Below are 24,999 nucleotides of genomic sequence, written 5' to 3'. Positions count from 1 at the left end.
GGAAAGTTTCTCATGAGAAATTTACGTACTGGTTTGTGTTTTAGGAGTCAGACTTGAATAAAAAGAGAGACTTCTGCCACAAAACTTAAAGGGTAAGAAAATCTTCGTGTGCATGCCACTCCCAGCATCATGAGTCATGTTTTACCCACGCAGACTGTTCCACAGTCTCACCTTGATCCCCCCTACTGGTCGTTACAGATGCGCTAACGTGGATTACCACTGCAGTGGTGTATCAGTCCTCCTCCGATATCCGCAGAAAACTAAAGAAGACCGAGGAGGGTCCTCAAACTCCCATGCCCCACCTGGTGAAAATGGCATTTAAAGTCCTTAACACCCGAGAGGAAGTGGCTGAACTTCAGAGGCAGGCCAGGCTCCAGCAGAAGGTCCAACTCCAGACCCAAGCCTCAGTGGCAGCCCTGCGGCCGGCGGGCTCCGCGAGCCCGCAGAAAGGGGGAACCGACCGAACCCCGCCTGGGGCCTGCTTCAGATGCGGCACCGAGGGACAATGAGCCCGTCGATGTCCCAATCCCAAGGAGTCCAACGCGGCAATGCCCTCAATGTCCAACGATGGGCCCCTGGAAATCCGCCTGCCCGGGACTCGGGGGATCCTCGGCGCCTCCACACGGAGGAAACCCTGAGCCGGGAAGTCCAGCCTTTCAACTACTCGGACTGGACGATGACTGACGGGGCCCAGACTCGGACACCCCCTAACCCAGGCCAAGCCCAGGGTCCTGCTCCAGGGAGCGGGGAAGCCCATCTCTTTCCTGTTGGACACGGGGGCGACCGACTCCATTGTGCCTTCCTACTCGGGGGCCAGCTTCCCCTCCACAGTAGCGGGGATGGGAACCGATGGCACCTCCTCTATCCACGGACCGCCCCACTCCTCTCTTGCAGCCTGGATGGGTTCTCCTCCTCACACTCCTTCCTTAGAATCCCTTCCTGCCCAGCTCCTCTTCCTCGAAAATCCTGACATCTATCTATCAGCTTCTCCTAGGTTAAGTCCTGCTACCCTCCTACCTCCCCCTCTACTTCCTTTGTACTTAAGAGTCATTAGGCGCGCGCACACACACACACACACACACACACACACACACACAAAGAGTCATCAGGCACCATGACAACCCCCTGGTCAGTTCTCAACATTTTGCAATTCAGATCACCAATCAGCTTTCTTCCTGGCCTTCAGACCTGCTTCAATACAACAGGTAAGTATAAAAACAACTTTCATCAGTGAAAAATCCCATAGGAGTTCAGTATTGTTGCACTCTAATGGATACATGGAAGCAAATGTGATTTTCTAGAAACCAATGAACTTATGACTATAAAAGATACAGCACCTATAAATTGAAGAGCTTATGCCTCAAAACTATAGCTGATAAAAAAAGTCAGTGCATACATACAAAAAAGCCTTAAATAATAAGGGAGGAAAATAAGTAGAACATGTTAAAAAGATGGCCAAATGAGAGAGGCATCCTGCCTCTCAGGATGGTTTCCTTATATTTACTGCATTTTATAAATGTCATAAAATAATGATGATTTTTTTTATTGGAGTTCAGTTTGCCAACATATAGCATAACACCCAGCGCTCATCCCATCAAGTGCCCCCCGCTCAATGCTCGTCACCCAGTCACCCCACACCCCCACCCCATCTCCTTTTCTTCCACCCCTTGTTCGTTTTCCAGAGTAAGGAGTCTCTCACGTTCTGTCTCCCTTTCTGATATTTCCCGCTCATTTTTTCTCCTTTCCCCTTTCTTCCTTTTCACTATTTTTATATGCCCCAAATGAATGAGACATTACAATGTTTGTCCTTCTCCGAATGACGTACTTCACTCAGCGTCATACCCTCCAGTTCCAAATGATGACTATTTTAAAGGAGAAAAAAAACACTTTTTAAATTAAGAGTATCACACTGGGAGAATCCTTTCAATGACTGGGAAAAAAATATGGTCACACAATACACTCTGCGGACAGCAGACATATACAATGCATGTTGTCAACTTTCTCCATCATTAACCACATGACAAAGCTCTTTTAAAGGTACAAGGGGAGGCTACGGAAGGAGTTGCTTCCACCTGTATTCCTGATTGCAGTTTCTTCCTCATGTTTGTCAAGACAGAAAGAAGCATTTTTTTTTTCTTTTCTTTCTTTGAAGTCTTTAGTTTAAAAAAGAAAAAAACGGGCAAACCTATAGGATTTTCAACTTTTGGTGACAGTCATGGAAATCTGGAGACTCATGAGTTCTAAGACTAGGGTTTCTGAACTGAAATTAAGAATTCAAGGATTACAGTTAAAGGCTCAGAGCTAAAGACATGAGGCCGAGTATTTTTCAACAAACGCCCAAAGAGAAAAACAGAGGCTGACGACAGAAAAGAGCTGTGACATTAACCACAGATGATGTCGGGATTATGATTTCTGTTAAATCTTGCCATGTATGCATGGATGTACCTACAGATACACACACATAGATCTCCGACAGTTCTTGTTCCTCAACGGTTATGCTCAAGGTTTGTCTTGGCATATTTTGCTTACTTTTTGCTATGAAAGGACATAGAAAATTAAGTATAAAGATGATTTACAGATTTCAACTGTAAAAAAAAATATCAGTTTTTTAGTCCATAAAATCCAGACACCTACTGATAAAGCATCCTAGGAGGATCATCACTAGAAAAGTCCAATGGGACACACGGAAAAACTTCACGTTAACTACTTCCAAAGACAAAATTATTTTCACACTCTCTAGAGGTATTCAATATTTAATGTTGATGCCTGATGGAAAGGTCTGAAGTACTACAAACGCTCAGACATTGTAAAAAAGGATGTAGTACTGCCATGTCTACCATCAATTCTATCTAAATAAGTGCTATTTTATGCTGTTAGTTATTACTGTATATAAAACTATTGAAGACCAAGATTCTTTGGACATATTCTTACAGTTTCCCCAAATGTGTAAGATGGAAATAGGACTTTTTTGAGCATTCATTTTTTCCCCTCCTGATTCACTAGCACCTCTCAAAAATAAGCTCTAGGGAATCATGAAGTCCATTCGATAATTTCCTACTAAACACCCTAAATTACATATAAGACAGCCACGTTGATATAGATCTACTCAGATTGTCAAGGAATTATTTAACTTAGATTATGAGCAGCTACATTTCCCAGTGCTTCCAGTCTGGGACCTCATTTCTAAGTGTGTGAGTTGGTTCTCCTGTTTCCATAATAACCAATTTAACAATCAGCTTGGCAGTCAACTACTTTAGAGTTAGTTTCATTAATGTTAGCTCTCATCTCATTAATACATGAATCGACTGACACTGTGGGAGTACTTATTTTTCTAATATACTCGTAAAAGGGCTCTGAATTCAAGGTAACAAACCTTCTGGAAGAATTAGCTCAGGCTCTTTTGTTTAAACTCAATCTTTTCCTGGTAGAACCTCAATGTATATTTTAGAATTTTCTTCCAATACTTTAGGACTCACTTAGACTTCTAGTCCTAAGGACGATTTCCTTTTCTTGCTGCAGGGACCTAGAAATGCAACAAAGTTATGAGCCAGAAGTTTTTCAGTTTTTGAATGTCAGCTAAAACTCAAAAACGGAAACAATTAAGAAATTCCAGGAAGTAAATTGGAATACAAAGTGGTCTTCATTTCACAGGACACCCTCTATCGTTAATCCTCACGAGAATGAACACAGAAAGGAAGCTACTCCCTTACTGTATAATGAAAATCGTGATTTTTGGAATGCTTTTTCCCAATCAAAAAGCTCTCGAAACTAGTTCTTTCTCTCTCCTCTTTCCTGGTTTTGAGTAAAAGACCCTCCTTAGTAGATGATCTGGTACATACCGAGCACTGCTGAATGGCTGCACACAAACGTACGACAACATGAACCCAACAAGTACAACCAAACGTCACTCTCCTTTCACGGCGTTTGTCGTTTCTAATGGCTGACTAATATTCCATTGTAAGCTGTAAGACCACACCTTCTTCTGTTGTTGTTGTTGTTGTTGTTTTCTCAACTTTATAGAGGTGGTAGGGGGAGTCAGGGAAGGAAGAGGTGTGGACTTGAAGGTTTTTGATTTTTTAATGCAAATTAATTTATTTTGTGTATGATTCCAGATGAGACGAGAAGGGTGATGGTGCTCATGCCCATACGCCGGCTCCAGGTGAAGTGCTCTAGGCTTCGGGCTCACTCTGCTACCTAAGAAGGTCTTTCTCAGCTTCAGCTCTACACAATGCTGTGACTCAGCACCTTGCGGATTTGGGCATTATGTAAACGTTCACAGACTTGCTGAAGGGAACGGTGCCCTCCATGCTGGTTTCCACCTGGGGGAACACGTCGCCACCTTCAATCCAGGGGGATTTTGAAATGCGGGAATTGGAGTTGTAGGCCAGTAGCAGCCTCACTTCCACCTGGCATGGTTCTATCCAGGCAGTATGGGAGAGGTACACCTGAGTGATAAGCCGGTGGCGCCCTGGGTGGGCCAGGATTCCTCAAGTCTGCCGGCTTAGGATGAATCATCTGAGCCTGGCCATCTGGATAGAAGACCTGGACCTTCACAGCACTCTCAGGGTCCTGCACATGTTCCAGGGTCGCATCGACATCCAGGGCCACAACCAATCCAGACGTAAACCGCAAAGGGTTGCCTGACTCGCCTGCTGGCTCAATGATGGTGGCTGAAGTATGTGGATCTGCTCTGGAAGGGGGAGGTGCAAGGAGGTACTCTGCCTCAGCATGGTCTGTCTAATTTTGACCACTTCCACAGGCTTGGATGTCATGAGTCGGGGCATAAGGTCAAGAAGTTTGTCCACAAAGCTGTCCTGTAGGTGGGGGCAAATCAGCAATAAAACACCTCTGAAAAAAGTCCACTTCCTGTAAAAAGTTTTCACACATCCCAAATAAGGGGTCAACTCCTCGAGTAGTCCGTGCTGTTACTGTAAGTTGCAAGGCTTTGGCCTGCAGCCTCATGGGATGTATAATCACCACCTGTTTCTCCTCCACACCACTGTACATGAACTCCATTTTGTAGGTCTCTTCCATGATCTGTTTTGCTGCTGCGGAGGCCAAGTCACTCTGCTTCAAATATAAAGGGGCAGCCACATTCCACAGCTTTCCTTGCAAGGCCTTGATGAGAAGAAGCTGACACCAAAGATAGGTAGCCGAGAAGTCAGCAACTCCTGCTAGTTCAGACTGAAGTTCTCTAAGTCTTTGCAGATCCCGGATGGTGAACTCCAGCAGCTTCTGGGTTCCCTGAGGGTCCCGGTGCTCTGGAGACTGTACACCCTTTCAGGGCTCTGCTGCAGGAACTGATGGGACGGGTCTTCATGGGGCGCAATACCGGGAGAAACGGCCGATGACACTAGTTCTCTACCTGATAACCTTAAGGCAGGAACAAGATGAGAAAGACTGTCTCGGAGGTAGGCATAATGCCTGAAGGTATGATCTGAGAATAGTGCTGGCATTGTTGGACAGGTTGTAGCAGCATTAAAAATAAGAACCAAAACTGCAATGTAAGCTGGGTCATCCATGTCTGGTTCAGCTGGGTCAAAAAATGGATGGGTGCTCAGGCGCTCTGGCACCAAGGGAAGCACCAGGGTTGGATGCCGACTTCCCAGAAACTTCAAGCACTTCCATATAGAGTCCCTATCAGTAGAGTACTTGGTTAAATTTTTCAGCAGCTCCGCCAGTGCGAGATGAATCCCTTCTTTAGTCGAAACATTAGTACAGCATAAAAGTTCGTGAAGAGCCAGCCTCTCGAATATCTCTGGACGATCCTCTAACACAGCCAGGACACTGCCAAGCTGATCCTCTCGGAGGGTGATATTATTAGAAATTTTTCTCATGCTGTGTATGGACTGCAGACGTACTTCCTCAATTTCATCATTAAACATGTCCACCAGGAAATCAGGGCGGCACTTCTCCGCAAAAGAAGGTGAAGATTGGGCCAGCATGCAGAGAGCCTCCAAAGTAGCAATGCGGACCTCATACATCTCATCTTCCAATCCAGGAACAAAGGCTCCACAAGCTCCTGACTCCATCAAGTTCACAGCTCCTGTATCTATTTCTTCTTTGGGAGCATCACCTCCCCACATTCAGCCACTGGTTAACTCTCCTGACCTGTAAAGTTCCTCGGTACGATCATGTGTAGTGCGTTTTCTCCTGAGATCTGACATGAGCTTCTTGTCGAGCGTCTGCTCCAAGAAGTGAAAACTGACTTGTTCCATCGAGCCCAATAGCTTTGCAGCCTGAACTCGAACCACCCAGGAGCCATCACTGACCATGGGACAAATTGCTCCAAATGCATCATCAACTAAGCGAATTTCTTCATTAGAAGAAGGAATGGGGACAGTGCTTTCAGGATAGAGCTGACTGATAGCCCAGGTAAGTTGGACTGCAGCACTGCGCACTTGTTCACAGTCATCCGACAACAATTTAGAGGCCTGATTATAAATTGCTTGGTGTAATTTCAGTCCTCTTTCATGAAGCTGCAACATGGCTTTTATAGCCGCTCTTCTGACACATGGGTCTTGGTCACTGAAGTAATCCCCTATAATCTTCTGGACATCTCTGAGAGCTAGGCCTTCTCCATCTTTTGTGACACTTGTCTCCAAAGAGCCAAGATTGCCAAGTAATTGCAGGCACTTATTTCTTACACCAGGAGATGTATCTGTGAGGTGCTTGCAGGCTACATCAACTAATCCCATGTGGATAGCTTGATTCTCTGGGAGTTTGGTGCCAATTGCAAGCAAGGTGTCCAACAGTTGAGCAAGGACGTGATGAAACTTTTCATTCTGCAGGATGTTAATGGCATCATCCATAATGCAGTCTGGTGAAAACCCTGCAGTCTTTGATAATAAACCCAACAATGAGGCAATTTTCAGTCTCACAGATGGATCACTCTCCTTGTAACAATGTTCCAAGAGAATCCTGACTACTCCTTCCTCACTTTCTGCTTCAAAAGGCTTTCTGGCAAACTGGAGTAGATACTGCAAAGCATCCGCTGGGGAGGGAGCTTTACAGCGATCTACGTGGAGTGCTGCAGATTTACTTGGTTTTGTCAATCGCAGTTTCTTGGTTGCAATTTCCTCCTGTTGTTGCTGGACCACCTTAGTGAATTCCTCGCACACTCGGTTTCTTTAGGTGAGCCGCCATGACTGCCCGCCACACCACAGCTTCTTAATCCATCATCTTTCGATGGAGACCGAGACTCCTTCCACAGTTTGCCTATTGTGGACATTGCTGCTAGAAACATTGGGGTGCAGCTGTCCCGGCTATTATGCTGAGTGAAAACAGTCAATCGGAAAAGGACAGACATTATATGGTCTCATTCATTTGGGAGATATAAAAATTAGTGAAAGGGAATAAAGGCAAAGCAGAGAAAATGAGTGAAAGTATCAGTGAGGGTGACAAAACAGGAGACACCTAACTCTGGGAAACAAACAAGGGGTAGTGGAAGGGGAAGTGGGTGGAGGGGGTGGGGTGACTGGGTGATGGGCAATGAGGGGGGCTCTTGGCGGGATGAGCACTGGGTGTTGCGCTATATGTGGACAAACTGAACTCCAATAAAAAATTAAAAATTCAAGAAAAAGAAAACGGGCGCTTTATGTAAAATAAGCAAACATTTAACTGATGTATTCAGTAGGTCCAATAAATGGAAATGTATGACACTAAAAAAAAAAAAAAAAAAAAAAAAAAACACCAGGTGAATCTTCAGGCTTCTAAAGAATGTCTTTGTTTTTCAAAAGATATCCGAATGATATAAACAGGAACACCACAAGTACAGAAGGAAAAGCTGCCGGAGGCACCGATATGAACAATTTCCCTACTACATTAAATGCCGTAGATCATTATGAGAAAGATTTAAATGCATCAGTAAATAAGAATCTTTAAGTCTTGGACACAGTTATTTTTTTAACATAAGCAAATAGGCAATAAGGTATTTCAAATGTGAAAAAGTACCTGTACCCACGGCCACCCTGGAAGAAGAGCACGCCAAGGGGCATGCTATCGGGATCCCCCACATGACGGAGCAGCCACCTGCCTCAGTGGAGCAACCGACTTCGGGCACTGAGCAACATCCTAAATGAAATCAAGAGCCCGCCAGAGCTACTACACTGGGGCGAGCTGAAGCTTATGGGCCTGAGCAGTTCGATCCGGGCATGGCAGTTGGTGCTGAGTCCTTGGCCCGAGCCGAGACGCCAGCTGCTGAGGCCAAGCCAATTTACAGGGCAGTCACACGTCTGATTCACTGTCCCGACCTGGAGGAGCCACCTGCACACTTGGCCACCCTGCAAGAAGAGCTCCCCCGGGCACCCACTATCAATGTCCCCGGCATGCCATGCCAAAGGAGTCACCTGCCTCAGTGCAGCAACCAGCTTCGGCCCCTGAGCAACATCATGAACCACGGCAGCAGCCCACCCCAGCTCCATAGGTGGGGCCTGATGAAGCTTCTGGGCCTGCGGTGATCGAGCTGGGCAGGGTTGTCGGTGCTGAGTGCTTGGCCAGAGCGCAGATGGAGCTGCTGAGGCCAAGCCAATGCACCAGGTGGTCACGCCTCTGATTCACTCTCCCGACAAGGAGGACCCACCTGCAATCTTGGCCACCCTTGTGGACATCATGTCCCGGCGCATGCTATCAGGGTCCGCCACATGCCGGAGCGGCCACCCAGCTCAGGGGAGCAACTAGTGTCTGCCCCTGTGCAGTATCCTGAACCACCTCAACAACCGGCCCCAGCTCCTACCTTGGGGACTGCTAAAGCTTCAGAGCCAGAGGTGATCGAGCTGGTCACGGCTCGAGCCGAGAAGCCAGCTGCTGAGACCAAACCAATGCACGTGGTGGTAACACCTCTGACTCACTGTTCCGACATGCAAGAGCTACCTGTACCCAAGGTCACCCTGGAGGAAGAGCACGCCCAGGTGCATGCTATCGGGTTCCCGCACATGCCGGAGCAGCCACCTGCCTCAGTGGAGCGAACGTCTCTGGCCACTGAGCTACATCCTGAACCAAAACAAGAGCCCGCCACAAAGACTACAGTGAGGCCACCTGAAGCTTCTGGAGATGGAATACTTCCAAACTCGTTCTATGAGGCCAGCATCACCTGAAGTCCAGAAGCAGACAAAGACCCCACCCCACCAAAAAGGAGTGTTATAGACCGATGTCCCCGATGAACACGGATGCAAACGTTCTCAACAAGATACGAGTGAATAGCATCCAATGGTACATTGAAAAGTTACTCACCGTGACCAGGTGGCATTTATCCCCGGGACGCAAGACTGGTTCAACACTCGGCAAACACTCCGTGTGACTGATCAGATCTGCAAGAGAAAAAACAAGAACCAGAAGATCCTCTCAACAGATGCAGAGAAAGCATTTGACAAAATACGGCATCCATTCCTGATCCAAATGCTTCAGAGTACAGGCAAAGAGGGAACGTTCCCCAGCATCTCCAGAGCCATCGATGGAAAGGAAAACCCACGGCATGGCCTCAGCAATCAAGCGACAGAAAGAAATAAAAGGCATTCACATCGGCAAAGAAGTAGTCAAACTCTCCCTCTTCCAATGACATGATAGAGTACCTGGAAAACCCAAAAGACTCCACCCCAAGATTGCCAGAAATCATACAGCAAATTTGGCAGCGTGGCAGGATACCCAATCAATGCCCAGAAATCACTGGCCTCTCTATACGCCAACGATGAGACTGAAGAAAGAGAAATGAAGGAGTCGGTCCCAGTGACAATTGCACCCAAAAGCATGAGATACCTAGCAATACACCTAACCAGAGAGATAAAGGATCTCTACCCGACAAACCACGGAACACGTCTGAAAGAAATTGAGGAAGACACAAAGAGATGGAAAACCATTCCGTGCTCCTGGATTGGAAGAATTCATATATATTTGGGAAAATGTCCACGTGACCCAGGGCAATTTACACATCGAACGCGATCCCTATCATCAGAAATACCACGGGCTCTCTTCAGAGAGCTGGAACAAATCATCGGAAGATTCGTGTGGAATCATCAGAAAAGACCCCGAATGCCCAGGGCAATATGAGAAAAGAAAACCACAGCTGGCGGCATCACAATGCCGGACTTCAGGTCGTGCTACAAAGCTGTGCTCATCAAGACGGTGTGGTACTGGCACAAAAAACAGACACACAGATCAATGGGACAGAAGAGACAAATCCAGAAGTGGACCCTCAACTCAACCGTCAAGACCGTACATTCGACCAAGCAGGAAAGACCATCCGCTGAAAAAAAGACAGTCTCTTCACTAAAGGCTGCTGGGCACGTTGGACAGCCACACGCAGAGGAGTGAAACTGGACCGTTCTCTCACACCACCGGACACAAAGAGAAACTCAAAATGGATGAAAGATCTAAATGGGAGACAAGATTCCATCAAACTCCTAGGGGAGAACACAGGCAACAACACCCTCCTTGAAGTGGGCCACAGCAACTTCTTGCAAGATACATCCATGAAGGCCAGGGAAACAGAGCCAAAACGAATCACTGGGACTTCGTCAATATGAGAAGCTTCCACAGAGCAAAAGAAACGCTCAAGAAAACTAAAAGACAAACCTCCAGAATGGAAGAAGATATGTGCAAATGACCCGTCCGATAAAGGGCCAGTTATCCAAGATCTCTAAAGAACTTATTCAACTCAACAGCAAAGAAACCAAGAGTGCCACCCTGAAATGGGCAAAAGACATGAACAGAAACGTCACACAGGAAGACACAGACGTGGCCAACAAGCACACGAGACGATGCTCTGCATCGCCGGCCGGCAGGGAAATACAGAGCAAAAGCACAATGAGATACCACCTCACACCGGTGAGAATGGGGAACAAGAACCAGACAGGACACAACATATGTTGGAGAGGATGTGGAGAAAGGGGAATGCTTTCAAAATTCAAAAGTTTCAGAAATTGCCATACTCACCTGATAGGGACCAAGGGGGGGGCGGGGCGGGCGTGCTCCTGGCGAGCCTGGGGAGCTTGAGAATGGGGGAAGGGGAGAAGTGGGGAAGGGGCTGAAGGGGGGAGGGGGAAGGGGGTCAGGGGTGGAGGGGGAAAGGGGAGCAGCGGGGAGGAGGAAGAGCCAAGGGCCTTGGGGGCGCTGCTTGAGCCCAGACACCCAGGCCCTCAAGCCACCGCCCCAAAGCCGTGCCCTGACGCTGGACGGTGCCTGCATCCAAACCCCTCTGAGCGTACGCGGATGGGCTCGGCACCCTCCCTGAGCCCCGGTGGAGGGGCCTCGCATCCTCTCTGAGCCGCCCGGAGGAGACCTGACCCGTAGGAGGCCACACCGCCAGCCCCCTCCGCGAACAGGTCCCACCACTCCTCCCCCGCGCAGCCCTTTGTCTCTCGGTCTCTCCCTCCCTGTCTCTGGGTTTGTCCCTCCCTTTATGTCTCTCCCTCCCTATCTCTGGGTCTCCCTCCCTATCTCTCCCACGCTGTCTAGATCTCACCCTCCTTGTCTCTGTGTCTCCCTCTCTGTGTCTTGGTCTCTCCCTCCCAGTCTCCCCGCATCTCCCTACCTGTTTCCCTGTCTTTCTGTCTCTGCCTCACGGTCTCTCTCTCTCTCCATCCCCTCTGTCTCTCTGACTCTCTTTCCTGTGTCTGTGTCTGTCTCTCCCCGCCACCCCATCTTGGTCTCTCCTCCCTGTCTGGCTCTGTCCCTCCCTCTCTCTGAGTCTCGCTCCCTGTCTCGCTGGCTCTCCCCAGTGTGTGTCTCTGTCTCTCTCCCCATCTCTATCTCTCTGCCAGTCTCTCTGTGTCTCCCTCCGTGTCTCTCACTCCCTGTCCTTCGGTCTCTCCCTCCCTATCTCGTTCTCTCTCCATCCATTCTCTGTGTCTCCCTCACTGTGTCTCGGTCTCCCTTCCCGTCTCTGGGTCTCACTGTCTCTACCTTCCTCACTGTCTCTCGGTGTGTCCCTCCCTGTCTCTAGGGGTCTCCCTCACTGTCTCTGTCTCTCCCTCCCTGTCTCTTGGACTCTACTTCCGTGTCTGTCCCTCCCTCCCTCCCTCCTTCCCTCCTTCCCTCCTTCAATCCCTCCCTCGGTCTCCCTCCTCGTCTCGGTCTCTCCCTCGCCATCTCTATGTCTCTCCCTCGCTGTCTCTCCCCCATCCCGATCTCTCCCTCCCTGTCTGTGTCCCCCTGCCTGTGTCTCTCTTTCTCTCCTTCCCTCTCCACATTAATGAAAGAAAGGACAGGGGCCGGAGCATTCTCTCAATAGACGCAGAAAAAGCATTTGACGAAATGGAACGTCCTTTCATGATAAAAACCTTCCGCCAGGCATGGATACCGGGAACAAACCTCAATTATCATAAAAGCCATCTACCAAAGACCCAGGGGGAACGTCCTCTTCATTGGGAAAATCCTGGAGCTTTTACCTTACGGTCAGGAACACGACAGGGTGTCAGTAGTAGCGGTCCCAGCTTTCGTAGTGAGATTCCGAAACAGAGAGAAAAGGCATCCCGATCAGCCAAGAAGTCAAACTCTCACCTTTCACAGAGGACATGACACTCCATGTGGGAAACCTGAAAGAGTCACTAGATCGTACTTAAAGGATCTGTCCAACAAGACGACCTAACAATCATGGATATCTATGCCCCAAATGTGGGAGCTGCCAAGGATATCAAGTAATTAGTAACCAAAGTTAAGACATACTTAGGTAGTAATAAGACACTTTGACTTGGAGACTCGAATACGGCGCTTTCTACAATGGATAGATCTTCCAGACACAACATCTCCAAAGAAACAAGCGCATGAAAGGATGCAGTGTACCACAAGGATCTCACAGATATTTACAGAACTTTACATCCAAATGCAACTGAATTCACATTCTTTTCAAGTGCACACGGAACCTTCTCCAGAACAGACCACATCCTGGGCCACAAATCAGGTCGTGACCTATACCAAAACACTGGGATCGACCCCTGCATATTTTTGGACCACGATGTTTTGAAACTAGAACTCAACCACTCAACCACAAGAAGAAGTCTGGGAGGATTTCAAACACGTGCAGGTTAACGACCATCCTGATAAAAGTTCAAAGGGTCAACCAGGAAATGACAGAAGACTTAGAAAGATTCACGGAAACCAATGAGAATGAAGATAACAACCAACCGTCCAAAATCTTTAGGACACGGCAAAAGCGGTCCCGAGGGGCAAATACATCGCAATGCAAGCGTCCATCCAAACGTTGGAAAGAACTCAAATACACAAGCTAACCTTGCACCTAAAGAAGCTGGAGAAGGAACGGCAAATGAAACCTTCACCCAGCAGAAGATGACGGTTAATAAAAATTCGAGCAGAACTCCATGAAATAGAGAGCAGAGGAACTGGGGAAACACATCCACCAAACCAGGACGTGGATCTTTGAAGGAACCAGTAAGAGAAAGAAAAACCATTAAGCCAGCCTTATAAAAACAAGAGAGAAAAGACTCCATTTAATAAAATCATGAATGAGAAACGAGAGATCACCATCACCACCAAGGAAATACAAACGATCTTAAAAACTCATCCTGAGCAGCTGTACACCAGTAAATTGTGCAATCGAGAAAAAACGGACGCATTTCCGGAAAACCACAAACTACCAAAACCGGAACAGGAAGACACAGAAAACCCGAACAGGCCAATATCCAGGGAGGAAACTGAAGCAGTCATCATCAAAGACCTCCCGAGACACAAAAGCCCAGGGCCGGATGGCTTCCCTGGGGAATGCTATCAAACGTTTAAAGAAGAAACCGTACCTATTTCTACTCAAGCGGTTCCGAAAGATAGACAAGAGATGGAATGCTTCCAAACTCGTTCTTGGAGGCCAGCATCACCTTATGTCCAAAAGCAGACAAAGACTCCACTCCACCCAAAAGGAGAATTATACTGCGATGTCCCGATGAACACGGATGCAAACGTCCTCAACGAGATACAAGCCAACAGTATCCAACGGTACATTGAGAAGTTACTCACCGTGACCAGGTGGCATTTATCCCCGGGACGCAAGGCGGGTTCAACACTCGGCAAGCACTCCGTGTGACTGATCAGATCTGCAAGAGAAAAAACAAGAACCAGATGATACTCTCAAGAGACGCAGAGAAAGCATTTGACAAAATCCATTCCTGATCCAAACGCTTCAGAGTATAGAGATAGAGGGAAACTCCCTCAGCATCTTCAAAGCCATCTTCGACAAGCCCCTGCCAAATTATCATTCCCAATGGGGAAACACCGGGAGCCTTTCCCCGAAGACCAGGCATGAGACGGGGATGTCCACTCTCACCGTTGCTATTCTCAACATAGTATGAGACGCCATGGCCTCAGCAATCAGGCAACGAGAAGAAATAAAAGGCATTCAAACCCACAAAGGAAAATCAAACTCTCCCTCTTCACCGATGACATGATACCGTACCGAGAAAACCCAAAAGACTCCACCCCAAGATTGCTGGAACTCCTACAGCAAGTTCGGCAGTGTGGCGGGATACAAACTCAGGGCCCAGAAACCAGTGGCCTTTCTGTACGTGAACAATAAGACCGAGGAAAGGGTCATCGAGGAAGGGGTCAATCCCATTTATACAACCGCAGCACCCAAAAAAAAGCATGAGCTACCTAGAAAGAAACCTAACCAAAGGGGTAAAGGATCTCTACCCGAAACATTGCAGCACATGTCTGAAAGAAACTGAGGAAGACACAAAGAGATGGAAAAAGGTTCCATGCTCCTGGGTTGGAAGAAGTAATATCGGGGAAAATGTCAACATGACCCAGGGCAATTTACACAACTAGTGCAAAATCTGTCAGAAATACCACGGACTCTCTTCAGAGAGCTGGAACAAATCATCTGAAGACTTGTGTGGAATCAGAAAAGACCCCAAACAGCCACGGGAATAGTAGCCAAGAAACCCACTGCGGGGGGGAGGGGGGGGGTCGGTGAGCAGCACAATGCCCGATTTCAGGGTGTGCCACAAAGCTGTGACCATCAGGACGGTGTGGTACTGGCACAAAAACGGACACATGGATCAATGGAACAGGGGAGAGCATCCAGAAGTGGACCCTCAACTCTACGGGCAACTAAGATTCGGCCAGGCAGGAAAGACCATCCACGGGGGAAAAAAAGACAGTCTCTTCCATAAAGGCTTCTGGGAACACTGGACAGCCACATGCAGAGGAATGAAACTGGACCATTCCTCTCACACCAAACACAAGGATAAACTCAAAACGCACGAAGGATGTAAATGTGAGACAAGATTCCACCAACACCCTCCGGGAGAACACAGGCAACAACAGCCTTCTTGAACTGGGCCACAGCAACTTCTTGCAAATGACATCAGCCACGAAAGCCAGAGAAACAAGAGCGAAATGGACCGCTGGGACTTCATCAAGATGAGCCGCTTCCAAATGGACGCATTCCTGGAAAGCCACAAACTACCAAAACTGGAACAGGAAGAAATAGAAAACCTGAACAGGCCAATAACCAGGGAGGAAATTGAAGCAGTCATCAAAAACCTCCCAAGACACAAGAGTCCAGGGCCAGATGGCTTCCCAGGAGAATTTTATCAAACGTTTAAAGAAGAAATCATACCTATTCTCCTAAAGCTGTTTGGAAAGATAGAAAGAGATGGAGTACTTCCAAATTCGTTCTATGAAGCCAGCATCACCTTAATTCCAAAGCCAGACAAAGACCCCGCCAAAAAGGAGAATTACAGACCAATATCCCTGATGAACATGGATGCAAAAATTCTCAACAAGATACTGGCCAATAGGATCCAACAGTACATTAAGAAAATTATTCACCGTGACCAAGTAGGATTTATCCCTGGGACACAAGGCTGGTTCAACACCCGTAAAACAATCAATGTGATTCATCATATCAGCAAGAGAAAAACCAAGAACCATATGATCCTCTCATTGGATGCAGAGAAAGCATTTGACAAAATACAGCATCCATTCCTGATTAAAACTCTTCAGAGTGTAGGGATAGAGGGAACATTCCTCGACATCTTAAAAGCCATCTATGAAAAGCCCACAGCAAATATCATTCTCAATGGGGAAGCACTGGGAGCCTTTCCCCTAAGATCAGGAACAAGACAGGGATGTCCACTCTCACCACTGCTATTCAACATAGTACTGGAAGTCCTAGCCTCAGCAATCAGACAACAAAAAGACATTAAAGGCATTCAAATTGGCAAAGAAGAAGTCAAACTCTCCCTCTTTGCCGATGACATGATACTCTACATAGAAAACCCAAAAATCTCCACCCCAAGATTGCTAGAACTCATACAGCAATTCGGTAGCGTGGCAGGATACAAAATCAATGCCCAGAAGTCAGTGGCATTTCTATACACTAACAATGAGACTGAAGAAAGAGAAATTAAGGAGTCAATCCCATTTACAATTGCACCCAAAAGCATAAGATACCTAGGAATAAACCTCACCAAAGATGTAAAGGATCTATACCCTCAAAACTATAGAACACTTCTGAAAGAAATTGAGGAAGACACAAAGAGATGGAAAAATATTCCATGCTCATGGATTGGCAGAATTAATATTGTGAAAATGTCAATGTTACCCAGGGCAATATACACGTTTAATGCAATCCCTATCAAAATACCATGGACTTTCTTCAGAGAGTTAGAACAAATTATTTTAAGATTTGTGTGGAATCAGAAAAGACCCCGAATAGCCAGGGGAATTTTAAAAAAGAAAACCATATCTGGGGGCATCACAATGCCAGATTTCAGGTTGTACTACAAAGCTGTGGTCATCAAGACAGTGTGGTACTGGCACAAAAACAGACACATAGATCAGTGGAACAGAATAGAGAATCCAGAAGTGGACCCTGAACTTTATGGGCAACTAATATTCGATAAAGGAGGAAAGACTATCCATTGGAAGAAAGACAATCTCTTCAATAAATGGTGCTGGGAAAATTGGACATCCACATGCAGAAGAATGAAACTAGACCACTCTCTTTCACCATACACAAAGATAAACTCAAAATGGATGAAAGATCTAAATGTGAGACAAGATTCCATCAAAATCCTAGAGAAGAACACAGGCAACACCCTTTTTGAACTCGGCCATAGTAACTTCTTGCAAGATACATCCACAAAGGCAAAAGAAACAAAAGCAAAAATGAACTATTGGGACTTCATCAAGATAAGAAGCTTTTGCACAGCAAAGGATACAGTCAACAAAACTCAAAGACAACCTACAGAATGGGAGAAAATATTTGCAAATGACATATCAGATAAAGGGCTAGTTTCCAAGATCTATAAAGAACTTATTAAACTCAACACCAAAGAAACAAACAATCCAATCATGAAATGGGCAAAAGACATGAACAGAAATCTCACAGAGGAAGACATAGACATGGCCAACATGCACATGAGAAAATGCTCTGCATCACTTGCCATCAGGGAAATACAAATCAAAACTACAATGAGATACCACCTCACACCAGTGAGAATGGGGAAAATTAACAAGGCAGGAAACAACAAATGTTGGAGAGGATGCGGAGAAAAGGGAACCCTCTTACACTGTTGGTGGGAATGTGAACTGGTGCAGCCACTCTGGAAAACTGTGTGGAGGTTCCTCAAACAGTTAAAAATATACCTGCCCTACGACCCAGCAATTGCACTGTTGGGGATTTACCCCAAAGATACAAATGCAATGAAACGCCGGGACACCTGCACCCCGATGTTTCTAGCAGCAATGGCCACGATAGCCAAACTGTGGAAGGAGCCTCGGTGTCCAACGAAAGATGAATGGATAAAGAAGATGTGGTTTATGTATACAATGGAATATTACTCAGCTATTAGAAATGACAAATACCCACCATTTGCTTCAACGTGGATGGAACTGGAGGGTATTATGCTGAGTGAAGTAAGTCAGTCGGAGAAGGACAAACATTATATGTTCTCATTCATTTGGGGAATATAAATAATAGTGAAAGGGAAAATAAGGGAAGGGAGAAGAAATGTGTGGGAAATATCAGAAAGGGAGACAGAACGTAAAGACTGCTAACTCTGGGAAACGAACTAGGGGTGGTAGAAGGGGAGGAGGGCGGGGGGTGGGAGTGAATGGGTGACGGGCACTGGGTATTATTCTGTATGTTAGTAAATTGAACACCAATACAAAAAAAAAAAAAAAAAAAAAAAGATGAGCCGCTTCCGCACAGCAAAAGAAAAACACAACAAAACTCAAAGACACCCTCCAGACTGGGAGAAGAGACGTGCAAATGACGCATCAGATAAAGGGCCAGCATCCAAGATCGCTGAAGAACCTCTGCAACTCTACAGCAGAGACCAACAATCCAATCCAAAAATGGGCAAAAGACACGAACAGAAAAGTCACGGAGGAAGACCTAGACGTACATGGCCAACAAGCACGCGAGACAATGCTCTGCATCACTGGCCATCAGGGAAATACAGATCAAAACCACAATGAGAAACCACCTCACAGCGGTGAGAACATTAACAAGACAGGAAATACCAAGTGTTGGACAGGATGCGCAGAAAGGGGAACGCTTTCAAAATGCAAAACTTTCAGAGGTAGCCGTACTCACCTAATATGAACCAGGGCGGGGGGCGGGCTCCCGGCCAGGCTGGGGCACTTAGGGAGGGACCTGAGAGCGGGGAGTGGGGAGGGTGGCGGGGGGCGGAGGAAGAGCCAGGGCCTTGGGGGGGCTCCTGGGGCCCAGCAGCCCAGGCCCTCAAGCCACCGGTGCCTGCACCCTAACCCCTCTGAGCGCGCGCGCAGGGTCTCCGCGGCACCCTCCCTGGGCCCCGGGCAGGGGCCCCGCACCCTCCCTGAGCCGCCTGGAGGAGGCCCGGCCTGACCTGGAGGAGGCCCCGCCTGACCTGGAGGAGGCCCCGCCGCCACCCCCTCCGCCAACAGGTCCCGCCCCCCCCCCCCCCCCCCCCCCCCCCCCCCCCCCCCCCCCCGCGCAGCCCTCTGCCCCGCACCCTGGCGGCCCAAAGGGTGTGGGTGTCGGCCCGGCTCGCCACGGTGGTGCCTCCGTGCGGCCCCCGAGGCCCGCTGTCCCCCGCGCGGTCCCTCCCGGGCACCCGCCGCCCACACGCGAGGGCCAGATGCCTCTCGCACAGCCACCCCGGGGCCCCTCACGCCTCCCGGGGCCCACGCCGACCTGCGCGCCCGTGGCCGGAGCTCGCAGCGCCGGGAACCGCGGGCCTGGAGCCGCGCAACCTCCTGCCACGGCCGCGGCGGGTCGGGTCGGGTCGGGTCGGGGTCGCCGCCTCTGCGCCCAGCTCCCCCCGCGGCCACGCCCGGGCCCCCTTCGGGTCAGCTGGGGGCAGCCCGGGGCAAGCTCCGGCCGCCCCCCCGCCCCCCCCCCCACGGAGGCCCGCCCCCCGCGGAGCCTAGAGGGGACCCGAGACCGCCTCTGCCTCCGCCCGCTAGTCTGGTCGGGGCCCCGGGGCGCAGGGGTCCGAGGCCTTGCGCCCCCGGCTCAGTCCCGAGGGACTCCTGCTCAGAGAGGCACGAAGCCTCTCTCGGGCTCTGTCTCTCCCTCCCTGTCTGGGGTCGGGCCCTGTCTCCCTCCCAGTCTCTCTGCCTCTGCCTCCCTCCCTCACTATCTCGGCCAGTCCCTCCCTGTCTCTGTGTCTACCTCCTTGTCTCTCGGTCTCTCACTTGTTTCCCTCCTTGTTTCATTATCTCCATCCCGTCTCTGTCTCTCCCTCACTGTCTCTTGGTCTGTCTGTCCCTCCCTCCCTGTCTCTGGATCCCTCCTTCCCTGTCCTGTGTCTCTGCCCCTGTCTTGGTCTCTCACCCCCGTCCTCTCAGTCGCTCCTCCCTGTCTCCATCTCTCTCTCCCTCCCTGTCTCTCGGTCTCCCCCTCACTTTCTGTCTCCCCACCCATCTCTATCTCTCCCTCCCTCCCTGTCTCTGTCCATTCCTCCACTTCTGTCTCTCCTTCCCTGCCTCGGTCTGTCCCTCCCTGTCTCTCCCCACCCGTCTCCACCTGTCCCTCCCTGTGTGTCTCCATCCCTGTCTCTGTCTATCCCTCCCTGGCTCTCTCGCCCTGTCTCTCGGTCTCTCCTCTCCCTTACTGTGTCTGGGTCTCCCTCCCTGGCTCTGGCTCTCACTCCCTGTCTCTTGGTCTCTCCCTCCCTGTCTCTGGGTCTCCCTCCCTCTCTGTCTCTCCCACGCTGTCTAGATCTCACCCTCCTTGTCTCTGTGTCTCCCTCTCTGTGTCTCGGTCTCTCCCTCCCAGTCTCTCGGCGTCTCCCTACCTGTTTCCCTGCCTCTCCCTCCCTGTCTTTCAGTCTCTGCCTCACCGTCTGTCTCTCCATCCCTGTCTGACTCTCCTTCCCTGTGTCTCTCTCTCCCTGCCGCCATCATAGGTAAAGATCACTTTTAAACATCAGGTAGTTGTGGCATCATAGAGGTCACAAATATATGCCTTTGGGAAAAAATGGGAAGAGTAAAAAAAAAAACAAAAAACAAAAAAACAAAAAAACAAAACAACCTCTTGATGTTATTATGCCTTAAATGCAGTAAGCTTTAAGCAACATAAAATATAGCACTTTAAAAAAGTTAACTTGGAAGTGAACATGATAACCCCTGACAAACCATGTAGAGAACTCAAGAGTAGCTCCAGGGAAATAGTAATGTAGAAGATAACCAGTTTTATTAATTTTTCATAAAATGCATTACAGTAATTTACATAATGTGGTTTAAAAGTGCAAGGTCAAATAATTAGGGATGCCAGCATTAGAAAAAAAAAAGGGGGGGGAACACAGTTAATGATTCTGTTGGATTTCCTTTGTATATAATGCACTCTTCGGGACTGTGGTACAGTGTAACATTAAATGAAATGGTCAGAATTGTCACTCTTATCTTGTTCCTAAACTCCATCTAAAGACTTTGAATATTCTGGGCAGCCCAGGTGGCTCAACACTTTAGCGCCGCCTTTGACCCAGGGTGTGATCCTGGAGTCCCACGTCCCTGGAGCCTGCTTCTCCCTCTGCCTGTGTCTCTGCCTCTCTCTGTCTCTCATGAATAAATAAATAAAATCTTTAAAGAAAATAAAGACTTTCAATATTCTGTTATGATGTTTTCTAGGTCTCTTTACAGATAACCTTATCAGGTTTAGGAAATTTATTTAATTCCTAGTTTGCTAAGATAAGATCTTCTACCACACGTACATGTATATATATATACATAGATATATATTTTTTACAGAATGTTGCTTCTGTCTCTATTGAAATGGTCATGTAATTTTTCCTTTATTCTTTTAATATGATGAATTACAGGAATGATTTTCAAATGTTAGATGAACTCAGTATACCTAAAACAAAGCCAACTAGGTTGCAATTATATTGTCCAAAAATCAAAATACTACTGGATTTGGTTTCCTATTTTATTTCTTAGAATGTTCATTCATTTCATGGACGAGACTAGTCATTTTTTTATTCCTCATAAAACAAGTTGGAGAGAATACATTCTTTCATCATTCTCTGGACAAGGCTGCATTAATTTAAGGTGTTATTTTTACCTCCCCTATGTTGTTGATTCATCCATTGAGTCATCTGGGTCTGTAGTTTTCTTTGTGAGGAATTTACAAATCATGAATTTACATTAAAGGACTATTCTGGCTTTCTAGCTTACCTTATGCTAGTTTCAGTAAATTGTATTTTCTAAGAATTATTCTCTTTCAAGTAAAAATTTTCAAATCAATTGACAGATATTCTTTTCATAATTTTAAGTGCTGTTAGAGGATGTACTGATGCTCCTCCTTTTAGCTCCTGGCATTGGTCGGGTGGGTCAGCTCTCAGTCACTCATAAAGGGATTTGTCAATTTACCAATCTTTTGAATGATTTGATTTTTGACATTATCTGCTTCATTAATGTCTGCATATGCTCATGGTGTCCTTTTCCCCACTTGAGGTTTATTCACTGATTTTTCTAATTTGAGATAAAGGTTTGATACATTGACTTTTTTTATTCTTGCTGTCTAATATATACATTTCATGATCTATAGATCTTCCTTTACAATATATTTAGGATATTATTTCTAATATTCAGATAAAAGTATATTCTAATATCCACTGGGATTTCTTCTTCAATGCTTTATTTACATTTATTTCTAACTGCTTATTTTGAAATAACTTTGAAGTTAAATCTGCCATGGTACAGAGAGGTATATCTTTACACAGCTTAGTTTTTTAAATAGACTCATCATAGCTCTTTAACACCGTAATAATAATCAGTATGCATTTTCTAAACACAGGGCATTGTTATGCAACCATATTGTAACGATTAAGAAAATGGACACGGAGATCATTCTCTCACCTTCTCTACACACCATATACCAGTTATACCATTTGTTTCAGTCCTCTAAATCATTTTCCCCTTCTAGTCCAGGCTGCAGTATAGGATCATGCTTTGCTGCATATAGCTTTCATATGAATTTCAGGTCTTCATTTTCAAGTATATGGAGAATTTTCTCCACCTATTATCTTCTAGATTTAACTGCATTGAGTTTACACCAAGACTTAATAGCATTTTAACCCTCTGAAATTTAAGACTGCCCTAACATAAGGTCAATTAATTTTTTTTTCATGTTTGAAAAGAATGCACATTATTATTGGGTGCAGTGTTCCTTAATGTCCACATAGTCTTTAGGTTATTTGAATCTTGGAGGGATATCCTGATTTTTAAATCTGCTTGTTTTGTCAATTATTGAAAATGTCAACATTTCCCACTCTATGGATTGGTCCATTCTAAGTTCTGTTACTTTTTGTTATATATTTTAAGGCTATGGGAATACATATTTAGAACTGCTCTATCTTTTAAATGAAGAGACCCCTCTATTGGATAAAGTGTCCCTCTTTATCTCAAGGCACTTTGATATAACAGCTTGCCTCTGATTAGTGTTATGTGGTGTATCTTTTTCCATTATTCTTTCTACATACTTAGGTTTTAGGTGCTCCTCTTATAAAAAGCAAATGGCAGATTTTCTATTCTCTTTCTTATCCAGGCCAAAAATCTTTTAATTTGGAACATTTTACCCATTTCCAGTTATAATTACAAATATATTTACAGATTTACCAACTTACCAAGTCCTTATTAAATCCCATCTGTTCTTTGTTTTTCTTTTTTGGCCTGTTTTTAGACTGCCTAATGATTCCACTTCCCCTCCCTGTTAACTCTGATAATCCTAGACACTTCTACTATTCTTTTAGTAATTACTCTAGGCATTACAAAATACAGATCTACACTTACTATCTAATACTAATTTGTACTTTTTTATCATCTTCTACGACTATCCATGAGTCTTACAACACAAACTCCATATTCTCCCAAAACATCTATTGTGTAATATACAAAAAACACTGTAAGACAAAATTTTTGTTTCCTAAGTCAACATTTATTTAGATTTACTCATACTTACCATTTTAATTGCTCTTCATTCCACCATTCATTAACTACCATTTCTCTTTTGCCTAGGTATACTGTAGTGAGGGTTACTGGGAATATATTATCCCAGTTTATTTTATCTGAAATGTCTTTCATTAATCTTCATTTTTAAAAAATGTTCAGAGTATAGAATTTTACTTTTGTAATTATTTTCTTTCTGTATTTTAAAAATATTTCTTTTTTTATCCTGCTGGAGTTTTATGGCTTCCTAAATATGGGCTAGACATCTTTCTTCAATATTACCACATTCTAAGCCATTATGTTATGTCTTTAAATGTTGCTGCCTTCCCATTCCCTCTCTTCTCCTTCTTGGCCCCAGTTACACCCGGTATTACTTCCACTTTCTATCTTTTTGTTTACCGTGCTTCATTCTGGGTACTTTCTTACTTTCCTTCTAGTTCATTAATTCTCTTTTCCAGCTACATCAAATCTGTTACAGCCACTAATGAGTTAGTTTCAGTTATGGTAATTTTCAGCTCTGGACTTTCCATCTCATTCTTTTTTATAGTTTTCATTTCTCCACCCACATTTCCATTTTGTCTCTTCAATATAAAAAGAGGTAGCCCTAAGGGTCTTTTTATATTATTTATTGTATCTGCCAGGTTTTGTTCATGTTGTCGAATCTCCTAGAATACTTGATTACTTCTAATTATGTGTTGGACCATTTTGCAAAGTTCATTACTGAATAAATCTGAGACACAGGATGATGTTTTTTCTCTTCAGGAAGGATTTATATTTAATTCTACCAGGTACATCTTGGGGCACCAGTATTATTTCAATTTACTTCATCTTTGGGTCCTGAAGAATTTGATGTTGAGGCTTCAGTCCCAGTCATGAACTATTTAGTACCAAATTCATCTTTACTTAAACAGTGTAGACTTTCAGAATTCCAAATCAAGGCAAGGAGGAGGAACCTTCAATCCCTGTAATCCCTATCTTCTCATTCTCAGCCCTGTGGCCTATCAGAAGTCCTGGTAAATGCATCAAAGAGGGAAAAAAGCTATTATTTTCTCTCCCCACTCCAATCTGGCCTCGTAATTCTTTACTACTAAGCTCTAGATTTTTTATCAATGACTTCTGTATTTTGTCCAGGTATTCTGGTTATCCTCACTGGTATGGTTTGGTACAAATTGTCTAGTCTGCCATTACTGGGACCTTGGATCATTTTTTCCCTTTTTCTTTTCTTTTTTAGTTTTTATTTAAATTCCAGTTAGTTAATATATGGTGTATCAGTTTTAGTTGTATAATTTAGTGATTCAACACTTAAATACAACACCCAGTGCTCATCACACCAAATGCAAACCTATCATCTATTTAACCCATCCCCTCACCCACCTCTCTGGTAACCAATCATCAGCTTCTGAGCCTAGACCATTTTAATCTATTTTGTTTATATTAATCAGAATCTTACTATTTAAATAAATCAGTGGCTGCTGACTCAAATGCCTATGGGAGGTCAGATTTAAAAATAAGCTTCTGCAAAAAAAAATAAATAATAAGCTTCTGCAGGAATTATGATGAATTGGGAAACCCGTGCCTCATTCTACAGAACACTGAAGTGAATTCCACTCA

The 24,999-nt window shown here is 45.9% G+C and overlaps 2 protein-coding genes and 1 long non-coding RNA gene across 3 annotated transcripts in view; all 3 read right to left on the bottom strand.

Moving 5' to 3' along the window:
* LOC119878242 (adenylate cyclase type 1-like) overlaps window positions 1-24,999 on the bottom strand; it is a 342,212-nt gene that overhangs the window by 87,949 nt on the left and 229,264 nt on the right.
* On the bottom strand, window positions 1,841-14,026 carry LOC119878239. Its single transcript, XR_005386716.1, has 3 exons — window positions 13,963-14,026; window positions 9,232-9,308; window positions 1,841-3,523 (listed from the first exon to the last, which is right to left on the bottom strand). It is a non-coding gene; the product is annotated as an uncharacterized LOC119878239 (long non-coding RNA).
* LOC119878232 (integrator complex subunit 4-like) lies at window positions 3,553-7,146 on the bottom strand. Its single transcript, XM_038588915.1, is given in 6 exon segments — window positions 3,553-4,475; window positions 4,477-4,679; window positions 4,682-4,826; window positions 4,828-5,259; window positions 5,262-7,124; window positions 7,126-7,146. Coding segments are annotated over 6 exon segments (2,901 nt in total). The 3' UTR covers window positions 3,553-4,238.

This window comes from Canis lupus, unplaced genomic scaffold (assembly GCF_011100685.1).
Source record: "Canis lupus familiaris isolate Mischka breed German Shepherd unplaced genomic scaffold, alternate assembly UU_Cfam_GSD_1.0 chrUn_S1282H1459, whole genome shotgun sequence".
Lineage (NCBI taxonomy): Eukaryota > Metazoa > Chordata > Mammalia > Carnivora > Canidae > Canis > Canis lupus.
This window is presented reverse-complemented; position numbering and strand designations above follow the sequence as displayed.